This window comes from Nothoprocta perdicaria, unplaced genomic scaffold, assembly GCF_003342845.1.
Source record: "Nothoprocta perdicaria isolate Ctin4 unplaced genomic scaffold, notPer1 scaffold_129, whole genome shotgun sequence".
Classification (NCBI taxonomy): Eukaryota; Metazoa; Chordata; class Aves; order Tinamiformes; family Tinamidae; genus Nothoprocta; species Nothoprocta perdicaria.
Genome location: NW_020454416.1, coordinates 962,858 through 986,321, shown reverse-complemented (window position 1 = coordinate 986,321; position 23,464 = coordinate 962,858). Strand labels below are relative to the sequence as shown.

At 39.5% G+C, this 23,464-nt stretch overlaps 1 protein-coding gene across 1 annotated transcript in view; it reads right to left on the bottom strand.

The window, feature by feature from the left end:
• SPTBN5 (spectrin beta, non-erythrocytic 5) overlaps positions 1–23,464 on the bottom strand; it is an 87,629-nt gene that overhangs the window by 4,039 nt on the left and 60,126 nt on the right. The window contains exons 42-62 of the mRNA XM_026033413.1: positions 22,656–22,777; positions 21,861–22,023; positions 19,942–20,130; positions 18,790–18,867; positions 17,294–17,466; positions 16,180–16,270; positions 15,898–16,044; positions 14,226–14,363; positions 13,250–13,506; positions 12,892–13,078; positions 9,386–9,598; positions 8,803–8,999; positions 7,998–8,202; positions 7,160–7,354; positions 6,260–6,415; positions 5,520–5,737; positions 4,097–4,286; positions 3,132–3,308; positions 2,939–3,043; positions 1,597–2,199; positions 849–920 (exon numbers count right to left, since the gene is read on the bottom strand). Coding sequence (XP_025889198.1) covers positions 849–920; positions 1,597–2,199; positions 2,939–3,043; positions 3,132–3,308; positions 4,097–4,286; positions 5,520–5,737; positions 6,260–6,415; positions 7,160–7,354; positions 7,998–8,202; positions 8,803–8,999; positions 9,386–9,598; positions 12,892–13,078; positions 13,250–13,506; positions 14,226–14,363; positions 15,898–16,044; positions 16,180–16,270; positions 17,294–17,466; positions 18,790–18,867; positions 19,942–20,130; positions 21,861–22,023; positions 22,656–22,777 — 3,876 coding nt within the window. The remainder of the gene's footprint in view (positions 1–848; positions 921–1,596; positions 2,200–2,938; positions 3,044–3,131; positions 3,309–4,096; positions 4,287–5,519; positions 5,738–6,259; positions 6,416–7,159; positions 7,355–7,997; positions 8,203–8,802; positions 9,000–9,385; positions 9,599–12,891; positions 13,079–13,249; positions 13,507–14,225; positions 14,364–15,897; positions 16,045–16,179; positions 16,271–17,293; positions 17,467–18,789; positions 18,868–19,941; positions 20,131–21,860; positions 22,024–22,655; positions 22,778–23,464) is intronic.

Here is a 23,464-nt window from a genome sequence, read left to right as displayed (position 1 = left end):
AATCCTAAGGAAGATGCATCATAATTTTTCTTAGTTGGTGAGATAGGAGGGCAGTAATACAGGAAACATAATGCAGTACATCTGGAACAGAGGGATAACTAATTTTGCTTCCAGATGATGAAAGTCAGAATGGATTTCTCTTTTAAAGAGTTCTTGCAAGTTAAATGTTTTTGAGGAAGAAACAGTCCGTTGGACAAACGAGTCAAGAAAACCTGTTGGCATTCCATACTAAAGCAAACACTCACATGTCTGCATACTTGTGGTAAATTAGAAAATCTCTTGCACTGTTGTGAGCATTATCCTACTGAACTGAAGCCATATGTGTTACCAGAATGAGAATTCAGATTTGAGTTCCTTTCAGCCCTGGATTACACAAACCATTTCTTCCACCCACTACCAAAGAGGAGCTGTTTTCTTCATACAACTCTTTCCTCATGTCCCTCAATTCTCTTCTAATACAGTGAGAAACTGAAGACCTTGGAAGCACTGGATGGGGGTGCTTTCACTGCTGACAAAACATCACACCCCAGTGTAGGGTCTTAACTCTTTTCAAAGGGGAATACAATTAGCTGTCATATAGCCCAGGTTCTGTTAATCAATCCATCAAATGCACACTGACCCTGTACTGCATGACTCCCCTGACAGGCAACAATTAAGTTGCCTTCCTGCCAAGGACGAGATCAAGTATTGCTGAAGTCAATGGAGACTTCTTCATGGTTTTTGTGGACACTGAATTAAGTCCACAGCCCTGAAGACCCTTCAGCAAGAGTTTATCTTGATGAAGTCGCTCTCTGGACTATAATTCAAGGACAAATGAATTAACCCAGAGTGGGGGCTTTTGTTTCTACCTGTTGTCTTCCTGGAAGGAGCTGGTCTCTCTTTTCGAGGAATCCCTCCATGTGCTGGAGACTTGCAGAAACCTGCAAGTGACACACAAGGTTACATATAACTATGTAACTTTAAAGGAGCCCATAGGTATGTGTTAGAATTTCTGGCACTATTTATAGGTATAATCCACACAGAAGAACTGATCTCTGCTGCCTCTAAGCCTGTATGTTCACAGCACATCTAGAAATGCTCTATAGATTGCAGTCACATCTCTAATTTACTCCCTAAATGAAGATAGTTCATGGCCACTTAGAATGGTTTTCTCATGCAATGTCCTCTACCACAATGTATTCATTAAAGGTTTTGTTTTTAATGCAGGCATTTGCTTAGCTGGAGCAACACAAAGTGCAAATATATATGACTATACTGAACAAGGTACATTCACATACTGTTTACATGGGACAGACTCCTTGAAGTACAATTACTATGTCTGTTTGCCATCCAAACATTTTGAAATGAGGAACCACTCAAGGACTTTTAAGTTATGCCTAGCTGGGAAAGTCACCTATCTTTCTAGAAAATATATCAGTTTTGCACAAGCACATTAAATGTTCTTGCTGTTTGGCTCCACGAGGGAATGCATTGAAAGAACCACCATACAGTTCTTTTTGTGACTTCTTTACAGAACTATTCTGCTATTTTAACTAGTCCATGGTAGCATGAGACATTGGTTTTGTGAGGATAAAGTCAGAAATCCCCAGGACTTACAGAAGATGCGTTCTCTAATATCTCCTGAGAGGAACCAGACAGCAATAAATTTGGTGATTTATCTTGTGTCCTTTGGCCAGCCTCAGGTGGAGCTATCACTGCTTTTGTCTGCAGGTCGGACAGAGAGACTCCTCTGGCATTTTTTTCTTGGGGAGATGAAAGGCCTGGAGAACGTGATTCCAACAAACCACTGCTGCCTTGCTGGTTTGGGAGAGCAGGAGCTAGGGGAGATGTTGGAGAACTGTGACTTTCCAGTGTTGTAGCTTGGGTACCCATTGGCTTTGGTGTAGGTGGAGGGATCGTCTCACTGAGTCTCCTCTCATCTTTCATCTCTGTTTTGGTGCTTTCCTCAGGACTCAACAGCTGAAATGCTGCTGGAGACTTCTCAAGAGGGGAGAAAATTGTTTCAAGGGGTGCTCCCAAGGCCAGGCTGGGTAGAGGAGCAGTCGGTGGTGGCTTTGTGCTTTTTATCTCTATCACTCTTGGCGACTGATTCCGTTTATCAGATGTCTTCCTTTTCAGAGAGGGGACCCGTACTATTTTGCCTTGATCTTTTGGATCATTCTCTTCTCTGTCAGTTTGTTTCAGAAGATTCATCTCCCTCTGCAGGACATAAACATTACATTTGTGATATTGCCCATGAGTTCTTATGATTACTTAGAAATATTTTATTTTAAGCAAGAATAATTTTCAAATACACTTTCTCCTGTCACTGACTTTAAAAGACTACCTCCACTAGCATTTTTAGAGTCAGAACTGAACTTAATTGCTATGTCCTCAGTGTTACTTTACCAATTATAAACATTTGTGGAAATCAATCTCAAATGAAACCCAGCCCTTTCCAAAATCTGTAGAGGTTGAGACTTTGATAATCTCCAGAGAAATTGTGTCTCTTATTGCAGCACTGCTTGCTTTTAGTCTACTATAGGGATGATGAGTATCCAGGAATATTCTCACTTTAGAGAGGAAGGACCTCTGTGCTGTTGTTTGGCTAATCTGCAAAAGCAGAGCAAAAGGCAGACTCAAAACTCTTTCAACCTACTGACTAAAGTCATTGTGAGGGATCACTCTGGCCTTCATACAGTAGCGCATGCTCTGCTATGCAGCCTCTTTGCTGCTCCTCCTGGAAGAACAAACTTCCATTTCTCTGCTACTCGGATGCTACTGATCTGTAGACAACTCATTTTCTCATCTGCTGTTTCCAGTAGGTCAGCTTTGGACATTCATTTCTTCCATCTCACCACAGTAATTCATTCTACCAAGGAGTGACTGAGACCCAGACATCTAGGCAACCAGCTCATCCTGTGACAACATGCTGTCTCACATGGAGATTCCTTCTCACCTTAGTTTTCCTGTTGAGTTGAGCAAATTTCTCCTCCTGAGCTGCAAGCATCTTCTCAAAATCCCGGTGTTTCTTCAATAGTTCTTCTACCTCAGACAGTGAATCCTGAGTGAAAAAATCAGCAGCATACACAGAAGTTAAGTCTGAGATTTTCAGACCTGTGCAATCCATCCAGCCAAATGGTGGTACTGACCCCGTAGCTAGGATCCAAAAGAAAGCTCTCCTTGGCAGCCAGCCATCCTTCTGCTTGTTCTAGTTCTCTCCGGAGCAACTGAATCTCCCAGTTTTCTTCATACAACTCTTTCCTCATGTCCCAGCTATCCTTCACCTTCTTCATCAGCTCTGAAAGCTCTAACAATTTTTCTTCAATCTAGAAAAATAACAATTGTAATGCCAGCAAGTGAATAATCCAGGTAGACTATCTTTCGATATCCTTCTAATGTGTACTCTGACCTTCCAGACTCAAATGACATATAGATAATATTACGATGCTAACCCAGAAGGCTCAAAAACATTATGCATTTATGGCATGTCGACAATGGAAATTCTTAAATTTTTGAAAACACATTCGTTCTCTTTGCAGTGGAAGTAATGTAAGCTTGTATCCACTGAAGATGTTTCTGCAATCTCTGGATCCACTGAGTCATTGCAAGGCCAAAATGTACAATTACTTAGACAAGAAGATCAGAGTAGTTTTAAAGTTAAGTTAGTCTTCTAAAACTTCTGAAGAATTGCTTATTTTCCATTGTTCTTATTGATCTCACCACACTGTCTATTTGATTTGCACTGTAATTTATTCTATCCTACTTCTTGTGTATTTAAATGCTAAAAACTTCTTTGTGTGGCTCATCTTTTCTGTGGAACAGCAATATCTCCTACTCCTCTGCACAGCTATCATCAATGCAGTGACTGCCCTCCCTTTTATGGTTAGATTCAAAACTCAGTTTTTAGGGGAGTGAAGAAGAACTTTAAAAGGTGCTTCTTCAAAGTCTCAAGAAGTGAGAGGCACATCTCTAAATCTGTGATGGCTTTTCATTTCAGAAGTTCTGAAAACTTACTGAAAGTTCTTTTACTCTACCACAGCTGGACGTCTGCCCATTTAACAAATCTCCTTAGTTTACTCGTACTTGTAAAATACTGAATCCATCATCAACACACCTCCGCAGACATGAAATGGCCATTCTTCATCAGATCGTCTCCGGCCCGCTGCATTTCTTCGTATTTTAGCCACTGCTTCTCTATCTCCCGCTTGTACTCCTCGTGGCGCTTGATAAGCAGCTCAGCTCCCAGGACATCATTTGCCAGCTCCTCAGATATCACGAGTGCATGCATCTCGTTGGCCCAAGCCCTACAGAGCAGAGGCAAAGGGGGAACAAGGGCAGGAAACTGAATCCTCTGCCTATCCAGGAATGCACACATCCCATGGACATGGACCTATGTATAGACCTTTATTTGGTCATGAAATATATGAATATACTAATACATTTGTACAGACTAATCCACACATTTATGGATTTTTATAACCTTCTATAATATTTCTACTGATGTTGCAATATGTTGACCCTTAAACAAGCAGCTGCAGCATTCCTACCCACTGAAATAACCCTACCCACTGATGAGATAAATCATTTCACTGTTTTCTGATTTATACTCCTGTCATGGATTAATCTTTTCGTTTACTTCACTGATTCTGAATTTCCCTCATTTCTATTGTCATAGTCCATGAGAAATGCTGTCCAAAAATTAACAGTGAATGTATCAATTTTGCTGCAAATGTCATTAAAATGATAAAATCTATTATTCTAGCAGTGTTGGTCTGCCACTTTCAGTAAGGACTATTTTGATCAGTTATTTGATCTTCTACATTAGACTCTGCTTATAGATATGCTGGCATGGTTGATTTAATCACAACGAGATGTTGTAGTTCAATTTATTTTTTTGCAAGATGTTTTATAAAGGCTGTTAACATTTAGCCTTTTGTTCTCATTCAGATTAAAAAAGAAAAAAAAAAAGAAAAAAAAAAAAGAAAAAGGAATTCCCCAGCAACTGAGTTACTACAAAATATTGACATCTAATAAAAATGGAGAGTGTGCACTTACAGGTAATAGCATTAAAAAAAATGAAACACTTGCAACACTTGAGCAAGTATTAATCTGTTCTAGAATACTGTATTTAGCGTAGTTGCTTTGACTCTAATAAAAGCACATAAATTACTTAAATATCTAGAACAGATTTCTCAATCTTCCAAAAAAATGAACGGTGTTTTGGACGGGAATTGTCAGGCTACCAAAACTATCCAGAGTGACTGAATTCTCCAAAACTTTATAGGAAATATTCTGGTGTGAGTATCATTTGCATTGTGGGTCTAACATGTATGTTGTGCTGAAGCAGAGTGGCACGGTCCCTTCTACTATGTCAAGTATTGATAAGAAGATGTGTTGTGCTATTATTATTCAAAGAAAATTATTAACCAAGCTTCAGAATGTGTGGGACAGGAGTCAAACCACCCACAGGTGTAATACAGAAAACCCCAAGAGGGAAAGATTAGGCCTACTGCCAAATGCAAGGGACCCATACGTACATCAGCTCCCTACAGTCATTGAAGTAGAGCTGGACTTGTTCTGCCTGGCTCAGTCTTGTCTTCCTCTCCAGGAACTTCTGGCCCAGGTTTCCCCAGCATTCATCCACGTCCGTGAGTCTCTCCATAATGTTTTCCTTGACTTGAGGGTAGGTGCGGCTGAGGTGCCAAGCCTCTCCCCGAATCCGCTCCAGCTCTTTCATGATGGCTCCTAGATCTCTCTGGAACAGGGAGAGAATTGAATGTAAGATCAAGTCTCTATTTAAAATAGACTTTTGATAATCTCTCCATGTAAAGATGATGCCTATTTTTTCTATTCACTGACTGCAGAGATGCGTGAACTGACACTCTCAGGTCTTTTCCTCTCAACTTCTGCCTAGTTCTCATTCTCTAAAGAAGGTTCTTTGGATACAACATGTTGATTATTTTGATAAGCATGGAGCTGAAGTCTCTTCTTGTATTTCAAATGACACCTTTGCAATTAGAACAACAACTTTTGACTAAACTTTGGAAGAGGAACTCATCTTGAGAAATAAAAGTAGTAATAATATAGTATCACAATGGGAAACGCAGGAGAAAAAGCCACCCTTGCTGTGATGCACAATGGATTTTCCATGATGAAATACATTTATATTTACTTGCCCTGCAAATGGGGCAGTCTAAAACATTTCAAAATGTTTAGCAGTCTCCATTCTTTTCTCATTCAGATTTTTCTGCCACTGCTTCATGACAGCTCTCTTTACCTCAACTCCCTCAAGCTGGCTTAGAAGTGTCTGTACACCTGGAAGGTCATATCCGTAATCTTCTATGTCCACCACTGCCTCTTTCTCCTGCATCCAGCCCTTTACTTCATCCACATCGTGATCAAATCGATGAACTTGTTGGGCTGCTCTTAGGTTCTGGAATAAAGAAGCAATTTATGGTAATATGATACATCCTGTTTGCAGTGTAAAAACAGGCAATCCTAATATCATATCCTCACGCAGAACAGACTGACCAAGTGGAGGAATGAAATACCTCCCCAATTAAGTGATCTGAAAGAGCTATCCAACCTAAACCAAGTTCTCCATGTCAATGGAAAGAAATAGATGTCCCTAGAGCAATTTATCCCTCCTAAGATGAATGACCAATAGGGAGAGCATGAGTTGTCCTTTATAGGTATCTCTTTTGGCTAAGCCTAAAAAAACCTGCTTGGGACAGGGTCCTGCATTTCAAATTGTGAAAATAAAGTGTGTTAGATGAGAGTCAGGACTTAGAAGATGAAAGGATTGAAAATGTTCTAATAGCATTTCACACTCAGGTTAAAACAAATTTGGATAGTTTTTTTGTTGGTTTAATGAGCTGAAGTAGTTGAAGAAAGAGTCCAGTCAGCGTCACAGCTGTGAAAAGGGGTCCTGAGCAGCAAGGAGTAAAGCAGGAGAGAGGATAGAGTAAAGAGGGTAAGGAAGACATAGAGGGTGAAACTTCCTCTTGTTAGTTGTTGTAAACCATTAGATTGGCTTAGTTTTTCAGGAAACTGGAGGTTGCAGTGAATTTAGGAAAACAGAAAAATCTCTAGGCTGATACATGTCTTTCAAATCTAAACCTTGCCAGAGAAGATGCAGAGAATTCAATGCCCCACTAGCTTTTCAAGTATTTCTTACCTCTGTCCTTGTCTGGATGGCTTGGCACAGTTTCTCCCACATTTCATTGATTTGCTTTGTTCTCTTCTGGATAACTTCTGTCTTGCTGTGGCCCTCTTTCTCCAGCTTAGATGCTAATTCATTTAGGGAAAGAACTTTGGAATGTCCAAGAGGTTTCACCTCATTTATGAAATCTTTAAATTTTTTCTCCAGTACCTATAGAATAAAGGAGAATAATCAGTTATTCTTGGATAAAATAATTTCTGCCTACCTATTTTACAGAGACAAAGGGAACCACTTACTCTCTACTGTAGAACAAAAAAGCTATGAATTACAGACTATAAGCGCAAGACACTCGAAAAACTGAAAAGCTCTAGAGTCAGAAGAAAACCTTTATTGTTAATATCCTCAACAGCTTATGTCACAGAAAAAGAAATCATCTACATCCTGACAGTTGGAGATGTTGCCAAACATAACCATTTTAGCTTGTCTATGTAGGTAATAGCTGTCAAAAGCATTAATTCAATAATGAGGAGTGGACATTATACCTCTCCACACAAGGAAGTCTATCTCTCCTTCTCTGAGGAGAAACTCATGCTTAAAATCTGCAGCTATCCAGCTGCTGGTGTGGATGGTCCATCTTAGTGTTTTCCATGGACAGTGTTTTAAGACCATGGTCAAATCATTAGGGCCACAGTGAAGTATGGTGACCTCACCTTATCTCCTGAAAAGGACAACTTTGGGATGCACATTGAAGGAAAAGGTACCGTAACATGTTACACTGTCACTAGTTACACATATACACACACAAAAATAGAACAAGTGCATTTCTGCTCGTTTTTTCTTTCTTTTCTTTTACCTCAACATCATCCAAGTCCTGTCCATAGTCATCAGACTCCGCCACAGACTGTTTGCTGGACAGCCAGGCTTCCACCAGCTGGAATTCTCTTTCAAACTGATACAGCTGGAATTGTTCTTGCAGACATTTTCTCTGTGTCTCGGCCTTCTGTAGGAGAGACTGGTAGTCTGCTAGGATCCCCTGGAGCTTCGCAAGTATGGCTGGACTGCAAAGAAGAAAAATCAAAAGTATGTCTTTGATTTACTCTTGTTTTACTTGCTATTTTTGAGCACCATCTTTTCTGACAGGTTGAATTTGCAACGCCTTCAAAATGCTGAAGAGACCAGGTAGCATGTGGTGAGTTATGCTAGGACAAAAAAACCCAGCTAGTTCAGGAAATTAAAGTATCTTGCATGAACGGCTGCTCTTTTCATCTCTTTCTCCCCAGATACAAAAGCAAATTGGAAATGAAAAGCAATGAAATGTCTCAAATATCAGTTTCCTTTCCCAAACACGGTGCTTCCTGAACCTTTATATCAAATGACAACTAGATTACAATTCCTGGGAATATATATTGGACAAAGAAGCAGTATCTGGCCTGTTGTGGAAAAAAACAACTGCCATGAAAAGAACAGAATAATTCTTTTTTTTTCTTGGGGGGGGGGGGGGAAGGAATTGAAGTGTGGGATGATAGTCAAGGGGGGACTGATGTCCCCCAAAGCTGTATTTCTGAATGAGACACCAGTTTCCCAAGGCCGAGCTTCTCAATATCTGTGTTCCTTGGGCATTTCTGCTAGATCTGGGGAACTTTCCTTCATTTTCCTACCTCTCTGGGTTGTCTCTGTTTATTAAGCTGCTGCCTGTCTCCTGTACTTTCTCAATCCGGGGTCTGAAGCCCTCCATGTCCAGCTTGGTGGCTTCAAGCTTCCGAAGTAAAGCCTGGGTGGATTCTTCATTTTTCCCATAATCAGAGGTCCCCAAGATGAAGCTCCTCTCTGCCAGCCAAGCCTCCACCTCCAATAACTGTATGAAATATGGTTATGAGCATGAACACAGCAGTTATTTAGGCCACAGCAAATTAAAATGGAAAGCAGTGAGGTCTAAGGATATAACAGTAAGATTAGAAAGCATCTAGGGGTGTGTCTGTACTAAAACACAGAAAATGTTTTTCCAAAAACTACTAATCCCAGTAATTCATCCCAGTCATTTTGGTTACATGTTTATCCCTGGCGTTAGGTCCTAGAGAAAATAACTTATTGCTCAACTGTATCCATGTTTATCCGATATGAAAAAGCCAGAACAGTATTAATTTCGCTCCTATCTCAAGACTTCCAGACACTGAGCAATTAGGTATCTAGTCCTTTAAGCAAATAAGGAACAAATGATTTTGTTTCCTGAAACTTCCTTACCTCAGCAAGGTATTGATGGGCCTCATATGATTGCATGAGTCTCTGCCTCCTCCCCTGAGCTTCTGCCTTCAAGTTTTCTACAGATGTCTCCAGTTCCTTCAGATGCTCCATAATCTTGTGGGAGGCTGAGTGGCCTCCCCTTACCAGCTTCTGTCCTGTACTGAGCACCACTTTGGTCAAAGCATCCCGACTGTTTATCTCATTCTCCAAAATCTGGAAAGAGTAAAAGACAAAGGAAAAATAAAAGTCATGGAGATTTTTCTATGAGATAATGTAGTCCTATATTTCTATTATAAATCTGTTTTTTTATATGCGAAGAGGAGGCAAATGAGACAAGTTTAAGCAAATACTCAAAGCAGAGTGGAGCGTTTAGGAGCATTTTCAGAAATCACAGCTACAAATCATCTAGCCACAAAGTCTGCATCCTGACGCATACCCTCCTCAGAGTGGGGAGGGAAGAGAGTCTAACCACAAGCTTCTTATCAGTAGATACTACCGAAACATACCCACTTTAATCTGCATTGGACCACGCTTCTTGAATTGAAATGTTTCTAAGGAAAGACAATCAATTCAACCTGTTGACCAGTATTTATCCCTTCCCAGCACCATTTTAGGAGATGCAGCTTTACGTTACAACCACATCCCCATTGCAAACCCTACAGGAACACATACTCACAGGCACAGCAACAAACTACCTGAACCAGCTCTCAAAGGCTTTCTTTGCAATCCATTTTTGAAGCCTCACAGATTTGCTAAAGCACAGGCCTGCCTCCATACTCGTCCTTGGGTGATCTTCACCTGGGTGAGCAAAGACTAGGTCTTCCCCTTGGGTCACTCCAGAGCTAACTACACCTGGGCACTGTGCAACCAGCAAGCCCCAGGATTTTACAGCCATCCTGTCTATTTATTTTCAGAGCTGTGAAGCAGGCAGCTTCAGAGTTAGATGGCAGTGCTAACTTATGCAGAAGAGACACCCTCTGGAGACAGGAGCTATTCTTCCAGCTCAACTATCAGGTCACTTGGCTGCAAAAGAGGGGAGCTCTGATTCTAATCTTGCCTTTAATTTCCCCATATTAATTTCAGGGCAGCCCCTATGTTGTTGAAAACCGACACCATCTCTGACCCCAACAGAACAGAACTCAGTGGCAAAGATCGTAAAGCATCTTGTACTGTGTATTAATAATAAACTGGCAACGTGAAGAAAAGTTTGCAATTGAGCCACTAGGAGCTCGTTGTCACAGTACTTCACTTACACCCATTGGATTAAAAACAAACAAACAGCAACAACAGCAACAAAAATGAAGGGCAGGCAAGGGGAAACCCTGTGCTTCCAAACGAGGCAGCTGTGCTTACACTTATTATATTTGCATGAGAATACATTTTTGCAAGACATGGTAATTTTTTAGGTTGATACTTTTCATGCACGTTACTCTTGTGGCAGTGAAACAAGGGCTGAATTTTGCAAATCTGGCTAATTAAGTCTAACAATAGATACTGGAACTAACAGTATGTTGAGTTATAGACTGATAATTTACTTCTGACATGTTGCCCTAAAAGCCAAAGGAAAAAAAAGGAAAAAGGGAAAAAGAAAAAAAGAAAAAAGAAAAAAAGAAAAAAAGAAAAAAGAAAAAAAGAAAAAAAGAAAAAAGAAAAAAGAAAAAACAACAAAAGGAAAAAGGAAAAAGGAAAAAAAGAAAAAAGAAAAAGGAAAAAGGAAAAAGGAAGAAAGAAAAAGGAAGAAAGAAAAAAGAAAAAAGAAAAAAAGAAAAAAGAAAAAAGAAAAAAGAAAAAAGAAAAAAGAAGAAAGAAAAAAGAAGAAAGAAAAAAGAAGAAAGAAAAAAGAAAAAAGAAAAAAGAAAAAAGAAGAAAGAAAAAAGAAAAAAGAAAAAGGAAGAAAGAAAAAAGAAAAAGGAAAAAAGAAAAAGGAAGAAAGAAAAAAGAAAAAAGAAAAAAAAGCATTGAGTCTCTAGCTACTGAAATGTTCCGACTTCAAGATGTGCATTTTAATCCTGCTTCTAGGACAATAAGAAGCAAAATGGCAGGAAGAATTGGCCTCTGATTCTGCATTGTCATTACAGTCCTTTTCCCCATTTTCACAAATTATTGAAGTATTTTGAAATCTGGCCAAATAAGGCAGAGATCATTGCAGCATAAAGTGGTATATCCACAGTTCCCGTTATCTCAAATACTTTCTCAGACAAACTCAGCTCAAATATTCCTTCCTTCCATCAGTCTAATCTGCTTCCCTACCATGTCCATCAGCTCATATTTTTAGAAGTAATTACAGGCATAAAAATAAGGCTCATACTTCCCATGATGATGAAGCAAGCCCTTTGTTCTTATTGCCTATTCTCAAGTCGAAACTGCATCTCAATATTCAGAATATTTACAAATATGAGAAATTACATCAAATACCAAGAAGGTGCTATCCAGTCACAATATTCTCATGGAATTCCTTACTCAGGACTATTTCAGAAGATAAATGAAAAAAGCATTTTATCATTCTTCAATAAATTGTGAGCATGCCCAGGATGAATCTCCTACTTCATAGGAGACTTCCTTGTCCTAGCACACAACCTATCCTTTGACTTCTTACCCTGGGGACATTCAGAATTTTTTATGAGTTGAGATTTTTATTTCTAGACACGCACCAGATTGCACCAAATGTCTGTGCCAAATGTATATGAATGTATATATACATTCTCACCTTATAAAATTTTCTGTCTTTCCCAGCACTATTACAGATTGCACAGATTTTCCCTAGAGATATTTGATGCCCCACTTAAATACATTGCCTTTTGCTAACAGCAAATATCAAGAATGTGTGGAAACTTTTAGCAGGACTGTTTTCTTTCACCTCATGTGTTTGCAAAGCGACAGTCTGTTTTACTCAAAAACCATCAGAAAGCAGCTGCTATTTTGTTGGTGCCTGAGGTGATGTTGGTCTAGGCACTATTCTCTCAGATGGTCTATCTGAGCCTTGCAAAATAGCAGCTATCTTGCAAGCTATTGCTAAAATGAAGGTTGTCTCAAAATCATAAAATTCTGTTAAGTCTCCTCTCAAGAAAAGGAAGAGAAGTTTCTCTGGGAGATCATCCTGAGACGCCTGAGCAATGAGTGTGCTTGGATGCACTTAAGCTTGGAAGCACATTTTATTAGGACATCTGTTTCCAAAGAAGCTATACCAGCATGCACAACAGCTTGTAAAAACTATTTCATATTCCAGACTCTAGGATTTGTAACTCAGTTGTTTGTGGAAAGAGCTAATGTATCCACAGCATAAGGTGGGCTACTTAGAGCACTGCAGTGATAAGCAGCATGGAGTTCCAGGTGTTGCCAAGTCATGGACACATCCTATAAGGAATGTCATAAATATCAGACCAGAATAAGAGTTATTCCTAGCATCATGACTCACACATGCAGCGCAGATGAGGTTTGCCAGACAGGTGAATTCCATGTTCTTTATTTGATTCTAAAGACTGAGAATGTTTTTCACATTATATTACCTGGTGCTTTTCTTGCAGGCTCTGAACAGTTGCCAGGGATTGGCCATAATCCCTGGAGGAAGCCATTGGGAGTTTTTCACGAACCCAGGCCAGCTCCTCATCAACATCTCGGAAGAACTGGTACTGAAGCCTGCTTGCCTCCAAACTCCCACGTCTCTGCTGCAGTGGATCACGTAGACTTCTGTATCTGCATGTTTTAAAGGGAATTCAATGAGGTCAACAGAGTGATAGTGAACTAATACAAAAAAAAGATTTTCAAAATTATATGGAAAAGAAAAGGAAATAAAAGGGGATATAGGGGATAAAAAGGCTGCAAAAGTAGGATAAAAATGGCAAAAGACAGGCCAGACTCACCCACCTCTGCACCAGCTGATCTACTCTGTCTTCAAGCTCATCAGCAAGGAAATGCTTCTCCTGCTGAAACTCCTGAGCTATAGTCACCAGCTCTTGCAGCCGGTCCCTATGGCCAGCAATATCTTCCTCCAGTTCCTCTTGTTTCTTCAGATGACTGTTCAAAACCACCAGATCATTGCTACTATATGGTGCCCTTAGCTCATTTTCCACATCTTCCAACCACTTCTCCATATCCTCTACACTCCGCTGGAAATGAAGGGCCTGGGGACAAGCAGAAAGGAAATGCCAAATAAATTTTCAGGATATATAACATAATATAAAATCTCAGCCACCTTCAAGAAGGATTACACATAGAGCACAAGGAAAAATTCCAGTGCTCAGTGACCTCTCCCCTGGCGTGAAGGTGGTACAAGAGAATCCAGTCAGAGCAAACACAAGGACAGAAGCAGAGAATGTCTGAACTAATCTTACTTAGGTTGCAAAAATATCACTGATGGACACGATACTTAGAAATGAAACCATTAAGATGGCTTTATTTTATACCTACAAGGTGTCTGGCTGCTCATGTAAAGCTCACAAGAAGCAAAGTCATGTGGCTGGAAAGAGCTAGAAGAATGGGAAGTAACTGTAAGCTTTTTTCTTACTTCTGTTAGAGAAAAGATGCTAGTGGGACAGATCCAGAGAGTGAGCAGATGTAGTGAGTGAACATATTTCCCCTCAGTAACACTCTCTGGAACCTTGACTCCAACTCAGTTGCAGAAAGCACATGAGAACACAGTCCACAAATCATTTTCTTTCCCAGTTCTCTCAGTAGTTCCATTCAACCAGTTCATATTTAGTAGTTTCTTGGCTCTAATGGTCTTGAGGAATCAAGTCTGACTGTATCAAGTGACGCACCAGCAGAGAAGACTGTGCATCAAGGCAAACAGGATATCTCCAGAAATGACATGAGGTCCCAACTGTTGCCATCTCTGTGTTACCTTGTATGCATCTTGCAGCTTGGTCCGTTTATCCTGGCAGCTTGCCAGCAGCTCATCCCACAGCTCTTCCATTTCTTGCAATCTGGACTGAATGGCCTCGGGGGCATGGTGCCTCTCACGGAGCATCTTCTCCCCATCCTACACAAAGAGGATTGTCAGAACTTTCTTCCTTTGCTGAGAATGTGGAAATTAATCACAGTTGCCTCTATAACAAATTCTTTTGGCACTACTAGACAAAAGATCAGCTGTGGCCATCACTTCCTAACATGAGGAGGCTGCATAGGTGAAGGAAAAATGGATAAAGGCAAAATGCTTATTGACACCAACACCATGGCAGAGATTGATTTTCCTAAACTGTTGACCTCTAAAGCTATTTAAAATGTTGCAAAGCCAATGTTAGAGGATGTTTAAAGGTTAGAGGACATTAAAGAGAATCTTCATTATGCAGAAGCTACATCACCTAAAGACTGGCAGTGAGCCTTAGTTTGCAAGCACTGTTACTTCTATGATATTTCCCATATGATATTCTGTGATCATTGTTTGAAATTGTTCAACTTTCCATCCTTCTGTATTCCCTTGCCTGCATGTTAAAAGAGGTTTTACTATATCATACAATGGTAACTTTGTATCACTGTATCACATAGTCAAAAAATCTATCTGCATTTCTAAACCCTGACCTACAGATGCTTTACAGTTGGCTGAAAAAGAGGTAGAGGAAGCACAAGAAAGACTCCTTCAGCCAGAGGATGCTTAAGCTGTGACCAAATTTGCCTTAGAAATCTACGCTGAGCTACTTCTATATGATGCATTGAGGGAGAGGAGGCACAGTGAGAAAAGGATGCTGAACCAGGATAGCAGAGGTTAATTTTCTCATTCAAATCAGTTCCCAAGGACATTTCCAAAGACAAAGACAAGGCAGAAATAAGGAGATTGTGCAAACAACTCTCTAAAAACATGTTAGTACAGTGAGAGTTGTAACTCCACCCTAAACTGTCCTGTGTGTCTGCACTGCTTCTGAAAACAATAGCTTGTGCATGGTGGCATACAGGAAATCTGAGGAGGAGCCCTGTGCTCAGTTATCTATTGCAAAACACAGATAGGAAGCATTATGCTGAGAATAAGTTTAAGAAATATGTAACTGTCTGTCCTTCCAAACCCATCATCTAATTAAAGCTGCTGCCAAGTAGCTGACAAAGCTTGTCAGCCATCCCTCATATCTCCCCTACCAGCAAGTTTCTGCAAAGGCAACACTTGAAAACTCATCTTGACACCTTTTGTAGGATTCATCTTATCTGACTTTTTGAAACTGTGAATCTAGCCACCTCGGCTCCCTGCAGGAAAGAAACAGCTATACCTACAAAGTGTGATTCACCCCAAAGAGAAGTGTTTAAAATTAGTGGAATGAATCATTCATTGGAAGCAACCATTATTTTTCATGGTACAAACAATGAATATAGACAGCAAGCTCACACCTAACCCCAAGAGAAAAGCTGGAGAAATCCCATGCCTTTTATCCAAGGCACAGAAAGGTCTAGATGAATTAAAGTAAGCTTCCAAGCCCCCTTTAGAGGTAAATAAAGTGAACAATATCACAAGAGGACAGTAATTTTGTGACTGCCTTCCGTCTTTCATGACTTTTTTCAAGCCCTGCTATCAACCCAGCTTCTCTCACAGATTTGATGGAGTCCAGGCGATTTCTATTGGCCATGATCTCCGCTTGAAAAGCCTGATGCTTCTGCAGCTTGGTCTGCAGGTTGCTTGGATCCTTCCAGCTGTCATCCTGGGCAATACTATTCTTCTCATTCATCCAAGCAGCCACCTTTGGGCAGGAAAGAACAGAATTAGACAAAAATTCAGAGTTCCTTCAGCTCCAATCTGCCAGGCTCTCTTCTAATACACATTGGACCTGTATGTTTTAAGAAACCAAAACCCCATGAAACCAATGTAATTGTACCTCAAAGGAATTCTTCAGCAACCTCTGCAAAAGCCTTGATTCTTCCAGCAGACGTCTGCGAGCAGCAGCATTCTCCAGCAGTTTCTCTTTTCTGAGTTGAAGACAAAGTGTGAAGCAAAAATCGCAGAGTGGGTTAGTTAGGACATGAGCTCTCAAATTTAATCTCCAAAAGCCACGCAATCTAGCCCTCTGTTTCTAGGACACAGTTGTTCATAACACGCAGTATTCCATGATTCAGACTGCCAGAGAAGATGCTCAGGACACAGTAAGAAGAACTATTTACAGAAGGTTGTGTTTAAAATGTGTTCTTATTCTTCATATCTAATACCTGCTTTTAAGAATGACCATTAATGCTTTTCATAGTCAATGGAATGTAAGCTTAGCGTGTTTGTGTATGGAAAGACAGTGGACACGAGGGTATTTGACACTGATATTGTCTGATAAACTAAAGCTGCACCATCCTCATATTTCTCCCAAATACGGAACTTAACCATTTTATTCAAGTACATGCAAGATTCATATGTTTTCTTTCATATAAAGGATCTCCTCTGCAAATTTTGCACATTGCTTTTGCTCTACTATAGCACTGAATGTAACTGCCTCTATTATCAGCATTTGTTTAAGATAAAGAATATGAAGCATGCTAGGAGAAATAAAATAATTCACATGAAAGGGCAAGATCTCATCAGCAAGAACTGTAAGTGTCCTAATGGAGAACTTGAGCAAGGCTTTAAGGTCAATTCCCTCAAAGCAGCGAAAAAGCAGTAAAGCACAAATGACCTTTCTTGATGATAATTTAATGACAGTGAAGTATTTACTGGCACAGCAGGCTTCTGTGGGTTGTTTGAAGCACTGTCCCTAGGGCCAGGCCAGGACACAGAATTACAGGAAAACTGCCTTTTCCTGAACTCCATTTAACTGCACTTTGGAAACCTCCTAATGAAATACTGACTAGACTCAAGCCAATTTGGCAGGACCACGGTGTGAAGCACAATGCTAAGTAAATGCAAACCAGTTTATGGTTTTCTTGAAACAGTCAAGGACTTTAGAGGACATGGGGAGAGTTTCACTGCAAAAGAAATGGGTGGCAGACACAGGAAGGAGTTGTCTTTACCTCCTCAGAATGGCCTGGCATCTGTTGGTGATATTGTCTGAGTCATAGTGCTTGTTTTTTGCTAGCTGCTGAGCAAATGAAGCCATCTCATCAATTTTGTCCATCTGAGCTTCCAGGGCTTTCTCAAACTGCATGTGTTTACGCTGTAGACTCTCCACACTAGACACTGAGTCCTGGACAAAATTCAACAAAGAGAAGTTACTTTTAAGTTGCCTTTATTCAAACCACCACGCTGATAATCCAAAAGCTAAATGGCATTTACCCCACATTTGTAAGCCATCAAGGAAACTCACTGGTCTTTGAAATTTATTTGCATTGAACCTGAGGCTTGGAGCATAAATAATGTTCTCTGCATGGCTGAGGCCATTAATTCAGAGTCAGAACTGAACAAGTGCTGGATCTTCAGCTTCTGCTAACTGTTGTGCTGCAAACAGCATCTCATGCTTCTCAGGAGATAAAGCTCATCTACTAATCATAAATCAATCTGGAGAAAGAGGCTATTCTGGAAGCAAATATAGGATCTCAAAATGAGATTAGAGTTAAATGAACAAATATATCACAGAAAGATATTAAAACTAGAGCCTCAGTTTCAACCCACTGAATTTTGGAAGGGCTCAGATCCAGATCTGAACTTGAGGACTGGAACCTGCCAGTTAATCTCAAGAGAAGCATGGAATCTGACTTCTTGTAATGTTTGTAACTCAAACTTAATGACTCTGAGTTCTGTTTTCTGCACCCCTCTTCACTTTTAATTTCAGAATCAGAAGCTTTAAAATGTTACTTTAGTAAGCTGAGTTTTCCTACTGTTCTAGAGGGAGCTGTAAATGTAAGGCTCCTGAAGAAGCTCATCCTCTCAGGAGTTTCGTGTCAAATGGATTACAAAACACCTAAGCAGATGGATGTTTACATAAATCACTGAAACAGAAAGTACCCACAGAGCTTATATTCTGTGCATTGCTGAACTAAAAACACCTGAAAAACAGGCGTTGGTACCTTTTGTACCAATCATACCTACACTGAACTCAGAGACAGAGTTGCAGGTCCTGCAGACACAACAGGGGTGAGATTTAAGACTGTTTGTGTACTGCCTACACAAGTTGCATCAGTGTATACATGCAGCATCCTGCATGGTTTTTACTGTACCTCAGGTAGCTAATTTCAAGTTATATTGCCTATGTCAGCAGTAATAGCAACGTTGACTTGCACACTGCTAGTAAGCTCACTTGGGTCAGATATGACCAGTTAGGGATGCAGCCTCAGCTTCTCCCTGTAACAGAGGTAGCTGGAATGTTTCATTACACTTGGGGCTGAGAAACCTATCCTGTCTGTGTAGAGTATCGAGGAAAGAAATCTGATCCTAAACTGTCAACAAGGCAGAGCAATAACTTTGGAGGGAGAGTGATTGCAGGAAGGTTCAGAGCACAGCATCATACTTCCCTGTCCTCCAGACTGGGGATATTGTCATTTCTCTTACTGTAGTTTCTCCGCATACCTACCCCTAAGTCCTCGTTGGCTAGGAAAGCCTCTTTGCTGCTAAGCCAGCTCTCAGTCTGCTCCACATAGCCATAGAATTTCTGTTTGAGGAAAAAAAGCAGGCATAAATGTGCTGTAAAATAGAGGCAGTCATGACTTGGGCAGGGCGTGCTGAAAATCAATTAACTTTCTGGGCTACTGCAAAAATTAATCAGATAGCAGTGTGTGACAATAAGCATTAGGCATTGCAACAGCTATCTACATAACTATAGATACTGCAGCTTCTTCCTTTATGGGAATTATTTCTCTTGTCTCAGGTATATGGTAGAATACAAGTACATGTAGCATGTTTGCTAATAATGTAAACAGATTTCCATACTCCAGTCCTTAAAACTACAAATGATACCTTTATGTTGAGAGTGTTTTGTAAACTACTGGCCACTGAGAGAGATGGCAATGCTGCCTGAAATAAGTAGAACACTTAAAGTAGCACAAGAGCAGCACTTACCACCCGGTTTAAGTTCTTATTTATATGATTTTTTTTTAGAAGGGTCTAGCAACACCAGCTGTTACTTAAGATATGTGACACTCCCCATTAAAAGATCTCTTTTCAGTTATTTCTAACTTTTGCCAACAAGCCATTTGGGCAGGAATTTTGTAAATGGGATGACTGTCTCAGGCAAATATTTCTGGAAAACTTCAGCCAAAACAGTTCTTACATTAGAATAAAACCAGGGAAAAATACTTTATTTTGTCCATGATACATTTTTATTCAGACTATTTCTTTAAAATGTATTTCTGTCTCCATGTTTGGGGGTGAGAGTCTAGAATTTGGTAAGATAGGGGTTTTCCATTTTAAAGACGGAAACTTTAAACTTTTAGACAGCTGCATGAGGATTTGTGTGAATTTTGCCAAGTTGTACAGCCTTCAAAAGATATAAGAGCACATATTGCACAGAAATGTCATTGGTTTGTCAAGATACAATTTTTAAAGGTCTTGCCATCATTGGACATACTCAGCCTTGACTATGCCTTCTGGAAACCAGGGAAATATGAATTAAGCCCTAGGTACTATCAGCATACCATCCTCATAATTAAATCTTTTTAATCTGCTGGATATGCTGAGAAAAGTATATGGGATGTACATGAAATGCTTTTTTTACTTATTTACTTACCTGTAAATCTTGAGCCTCAAATAGTTTTATATTTTGCTCCTGCCATGCTTGGATCAATTCAGACCAGGCTTGCTGTAGTCGGGAGAGGGACTGGTGAATCTCTGGGGTTGCATAGTGACCAGAATTGGCAAGTCTCTGACCATAGTTGCTCAGAGAGTTGAATCTTTCCACTCGTGCTTCAATCTCCTCCTAGAATATATTAGTAAGGTTGACGTCAAAGTTTAATGGAATGTTAACTCTTTGGGATATGGGCCTTAAAGGGAAAAATATGGACATCAACTTTCCAACACTAATATTCATATGGAAAATCATTCATCTTTGAGCTATGGTACCAAAAGGGCATAGAATCACCTGAAAAAGTAAATGTGGACAATAAATGACTACTGCTCTAAGAACAGATGGTTTTCTATAAATCAAAAAGGAAAATCAATTAGGAACAGAATGGAAAGTGATTAAACTGACATGATTTTGAATATCCATGATACTCTATTCCCCATCTTCCCCCAGAAAGGTGGTTCTTCTAAAATGAACAGATCCTGGATTTTATCCTCTCCTGCCAAATATTAGATTATTGCATCAAAGAAAATATTTCACTTTTTTTTTTTTTTTTTTTTGGGGGGGGGGGGGGGGATGTTAAATGGAAAATATTAAACTTTTTCCTCTGGTCTGAGGAAAGGGTTGAGCTGTGTCTGTATATTGAATCCCTGAGGTAAAAACCTATCAAGCAACCTTGACTCCTGCAAGCTGAATTTGGAATTCCTAATGTAAACCAGCTGAAAATAACTCTGCACTGAAGTAACAACATGCATTAACTTGCAAAGTATCTCAAAACTATGGCATGGGCTACTAAATGTTTCAAATTAGCATTTTTGGTTTTAGGGTTTATTCTTTATTTAGGCTGGGCAATCTCAGCTCACACATCTGTAAGGGGAGAGCCACTTCGGTTTTTATTCAGATCAGCACCTTAGGTTTAATTCTAGGCTCTTCAAAGGACTTTGGTTTGCATTACTTGCCTGGATGAAAAAAATAATCCATCTTATCTTATCTATAATTTTATCTTAGTGAACATACTGCAAAGGAACACATTTCTTGGATCCTGCCCCCTCTGTAAGACTGTCTTAGATCTGCTTGGCTTCCTTTGCTAATAGATATTGAATACTAGATCTTGCTGCTTTCAGAACTGGAATAAAGCAGTGGGTTGGGGTATTTCTATTGCACCAAAAAATTATTACCATGGTTAAATAAGTGGGTGACATGAAAATACATTGTTAAAATAGAAGATTGAAAGAGTAGGGGACATCAGGTGTGGAGTATTAAGTCCTGGTAAGAATTAAACCAGAAAACAGCATCATAACAAGTTTTTTTTTTTTTTTTTTTAGTAATGGGACAATTCAGAAAATTCACAAAAAAATAGCCATGAAAAGAATGTGTGGTAATTTGTACTGGGATATCAAGTTTTCCTGCAGTAAATGTATAATACCAACAAATGCAACAGCAATTTAGTGCCCTGTGTAAAACAAATTGCTGGTTTTATTTTCCTCCCAGGCAGAGGCAGATAAATGGCAAAAGCTAGTCCAAAGCTGCATTGACTAGTACACCTTTTGACAATCTAAGCAAACAGACCAGCACTAAGTGTGTTTTGAGTTAATATTGGACATTTTTCCCTGCAGAGTTGTACAAAAGCACAGGCAATGCAGCCTTCTGGGACCTCTTGCAGAAACATGAACTGCCAAGCAGTCCATGGACAGATTTCTGTCAATATACAGACAACTACTGTTCTTACTATGTCACTGTTCTCAGTGACATAGTAAGTCACAGTTGTTCACCACATTATTGATTGGTAGCTGCAGCTAGGTCCTGCTGTGACTGCAAAAAATAATTCCCATGAATATTCAACTGGGAGTAACAGTGATACTTGCCTTTCTCCCCTGATGTTCCTCGATCATACTTTCTGCTTCATTTGGGCTTTTGGGAAGCCCTGTCGCTTCCATTAAACCTTTGATATTTTGGGTCCAATCTAACATCTCCTTCACTTCAAAATTAAACTTCTGCAACTGATACGAGGCCGCCAACTTCTCTTTCCTGCCACACAATGCACAGTGAACATTAGTCAACACAAATTTGTCCAGCTTTCTTTCCCTCCCCATTTCCAGAGAAAGGAAGGCGTCCTAAGAGAAGCTGAATGGCTTAAGTGAATTTGAACCTGCTAGCTTTCCCTTCCAGCACCCTACAGTCTTCACGTTGAAAGCAAAGTCTCAAAAGACACATGCTGTGTTGAAGGCAACGTGTTTACTCTCTATATTGCTTCATTAGAATAAGAATTGTAAAAGACTTTATAACAAGTTGAAGCATTTGCCTCCAGCAACCATTACAACTGAGGCCCAAGTCTTTGTTGTTTTGGAAAAACACAAGATAAGAATCTTTTATAACAACACAAAAATAAGTCTTGCACGTAGGGTTCATGACAGATTTCATCTGATAGTCTGGAGGCATTTTAGTAACATTATTTAGTGGAATAATCTAAAAAAGAATTGGATTGGTTTTCCTGAAATCACATCTGTGGAAATTTTTTGTTATCCTAGTTCCAATGCAGGTGTCTTAGTTGCCTGCACAAGGTTTTGTAAAAGATCCTCAAAGAATTTTGGAAAGATTTGTGACCCCAGGGAGCAGTTTTGGTCCTGTTGAAAGATGTTCAGACCACTACAAGCCTTTACCTTTGTTTGGCTTGCCCCTGGAGTCGTAGCCAGTTGTTTTTCATCTCATGTTGCTTCACAGTCAGTCTGTCATTTATGGATGGATTCCTTGTGGAAAGGCGGAAAGATTCCAGTTCCAGTGGCTGGGAAGAGATTTATAGTAGAGTGACTTTAGGCCAAATGGTTATATTCATTCCTGAGTTTGCCTTCAAGAACAAGTAGTTCCTTTAAAGATCCCAGTTTTCAAAACCGAATACGTAGATTACAAGAACATAATATACAAAAGGACTTGTGTAATGAACAAAAGATACATGGGTATTTGCAAGATGATCTGGCAAAAAGATATGGCTGTTATTTAGCATGCACAAATATTATTATATTTTTATATTTTATATTTTTATATGGTATATAATATAAATTTAATATATGAATTATACATAAATCTATATTTATATATATAGTTTTTATATTATTATTATATTTGCTGCTTCATAAACAGCAGTTCCAAAACATAACTTTCAATATTATGTAAACATAACTTTCAATTCTACTTGATGCTCTTTTTTTTTAATGACATCTCAGTTTTATACTTGCCATCTTTCTTCTGTAACTCCATCAAGTTAATGAAAATGAAGAATTTAATTTATACAGAAAAAGAATGTCCCAGAATGGTTTTAATCCATGAGAGAACTATAAATATTATTCTTTGGATATTATTTGTATGAGTATCAGAAATAATCCCCAACTTGGCTGATCTTCCTGTTTCTATGCATGACTCCCCCATGTAGCCTTGATAATTCCTTGCTAATTGTGGAATGCTGAATAGGAAT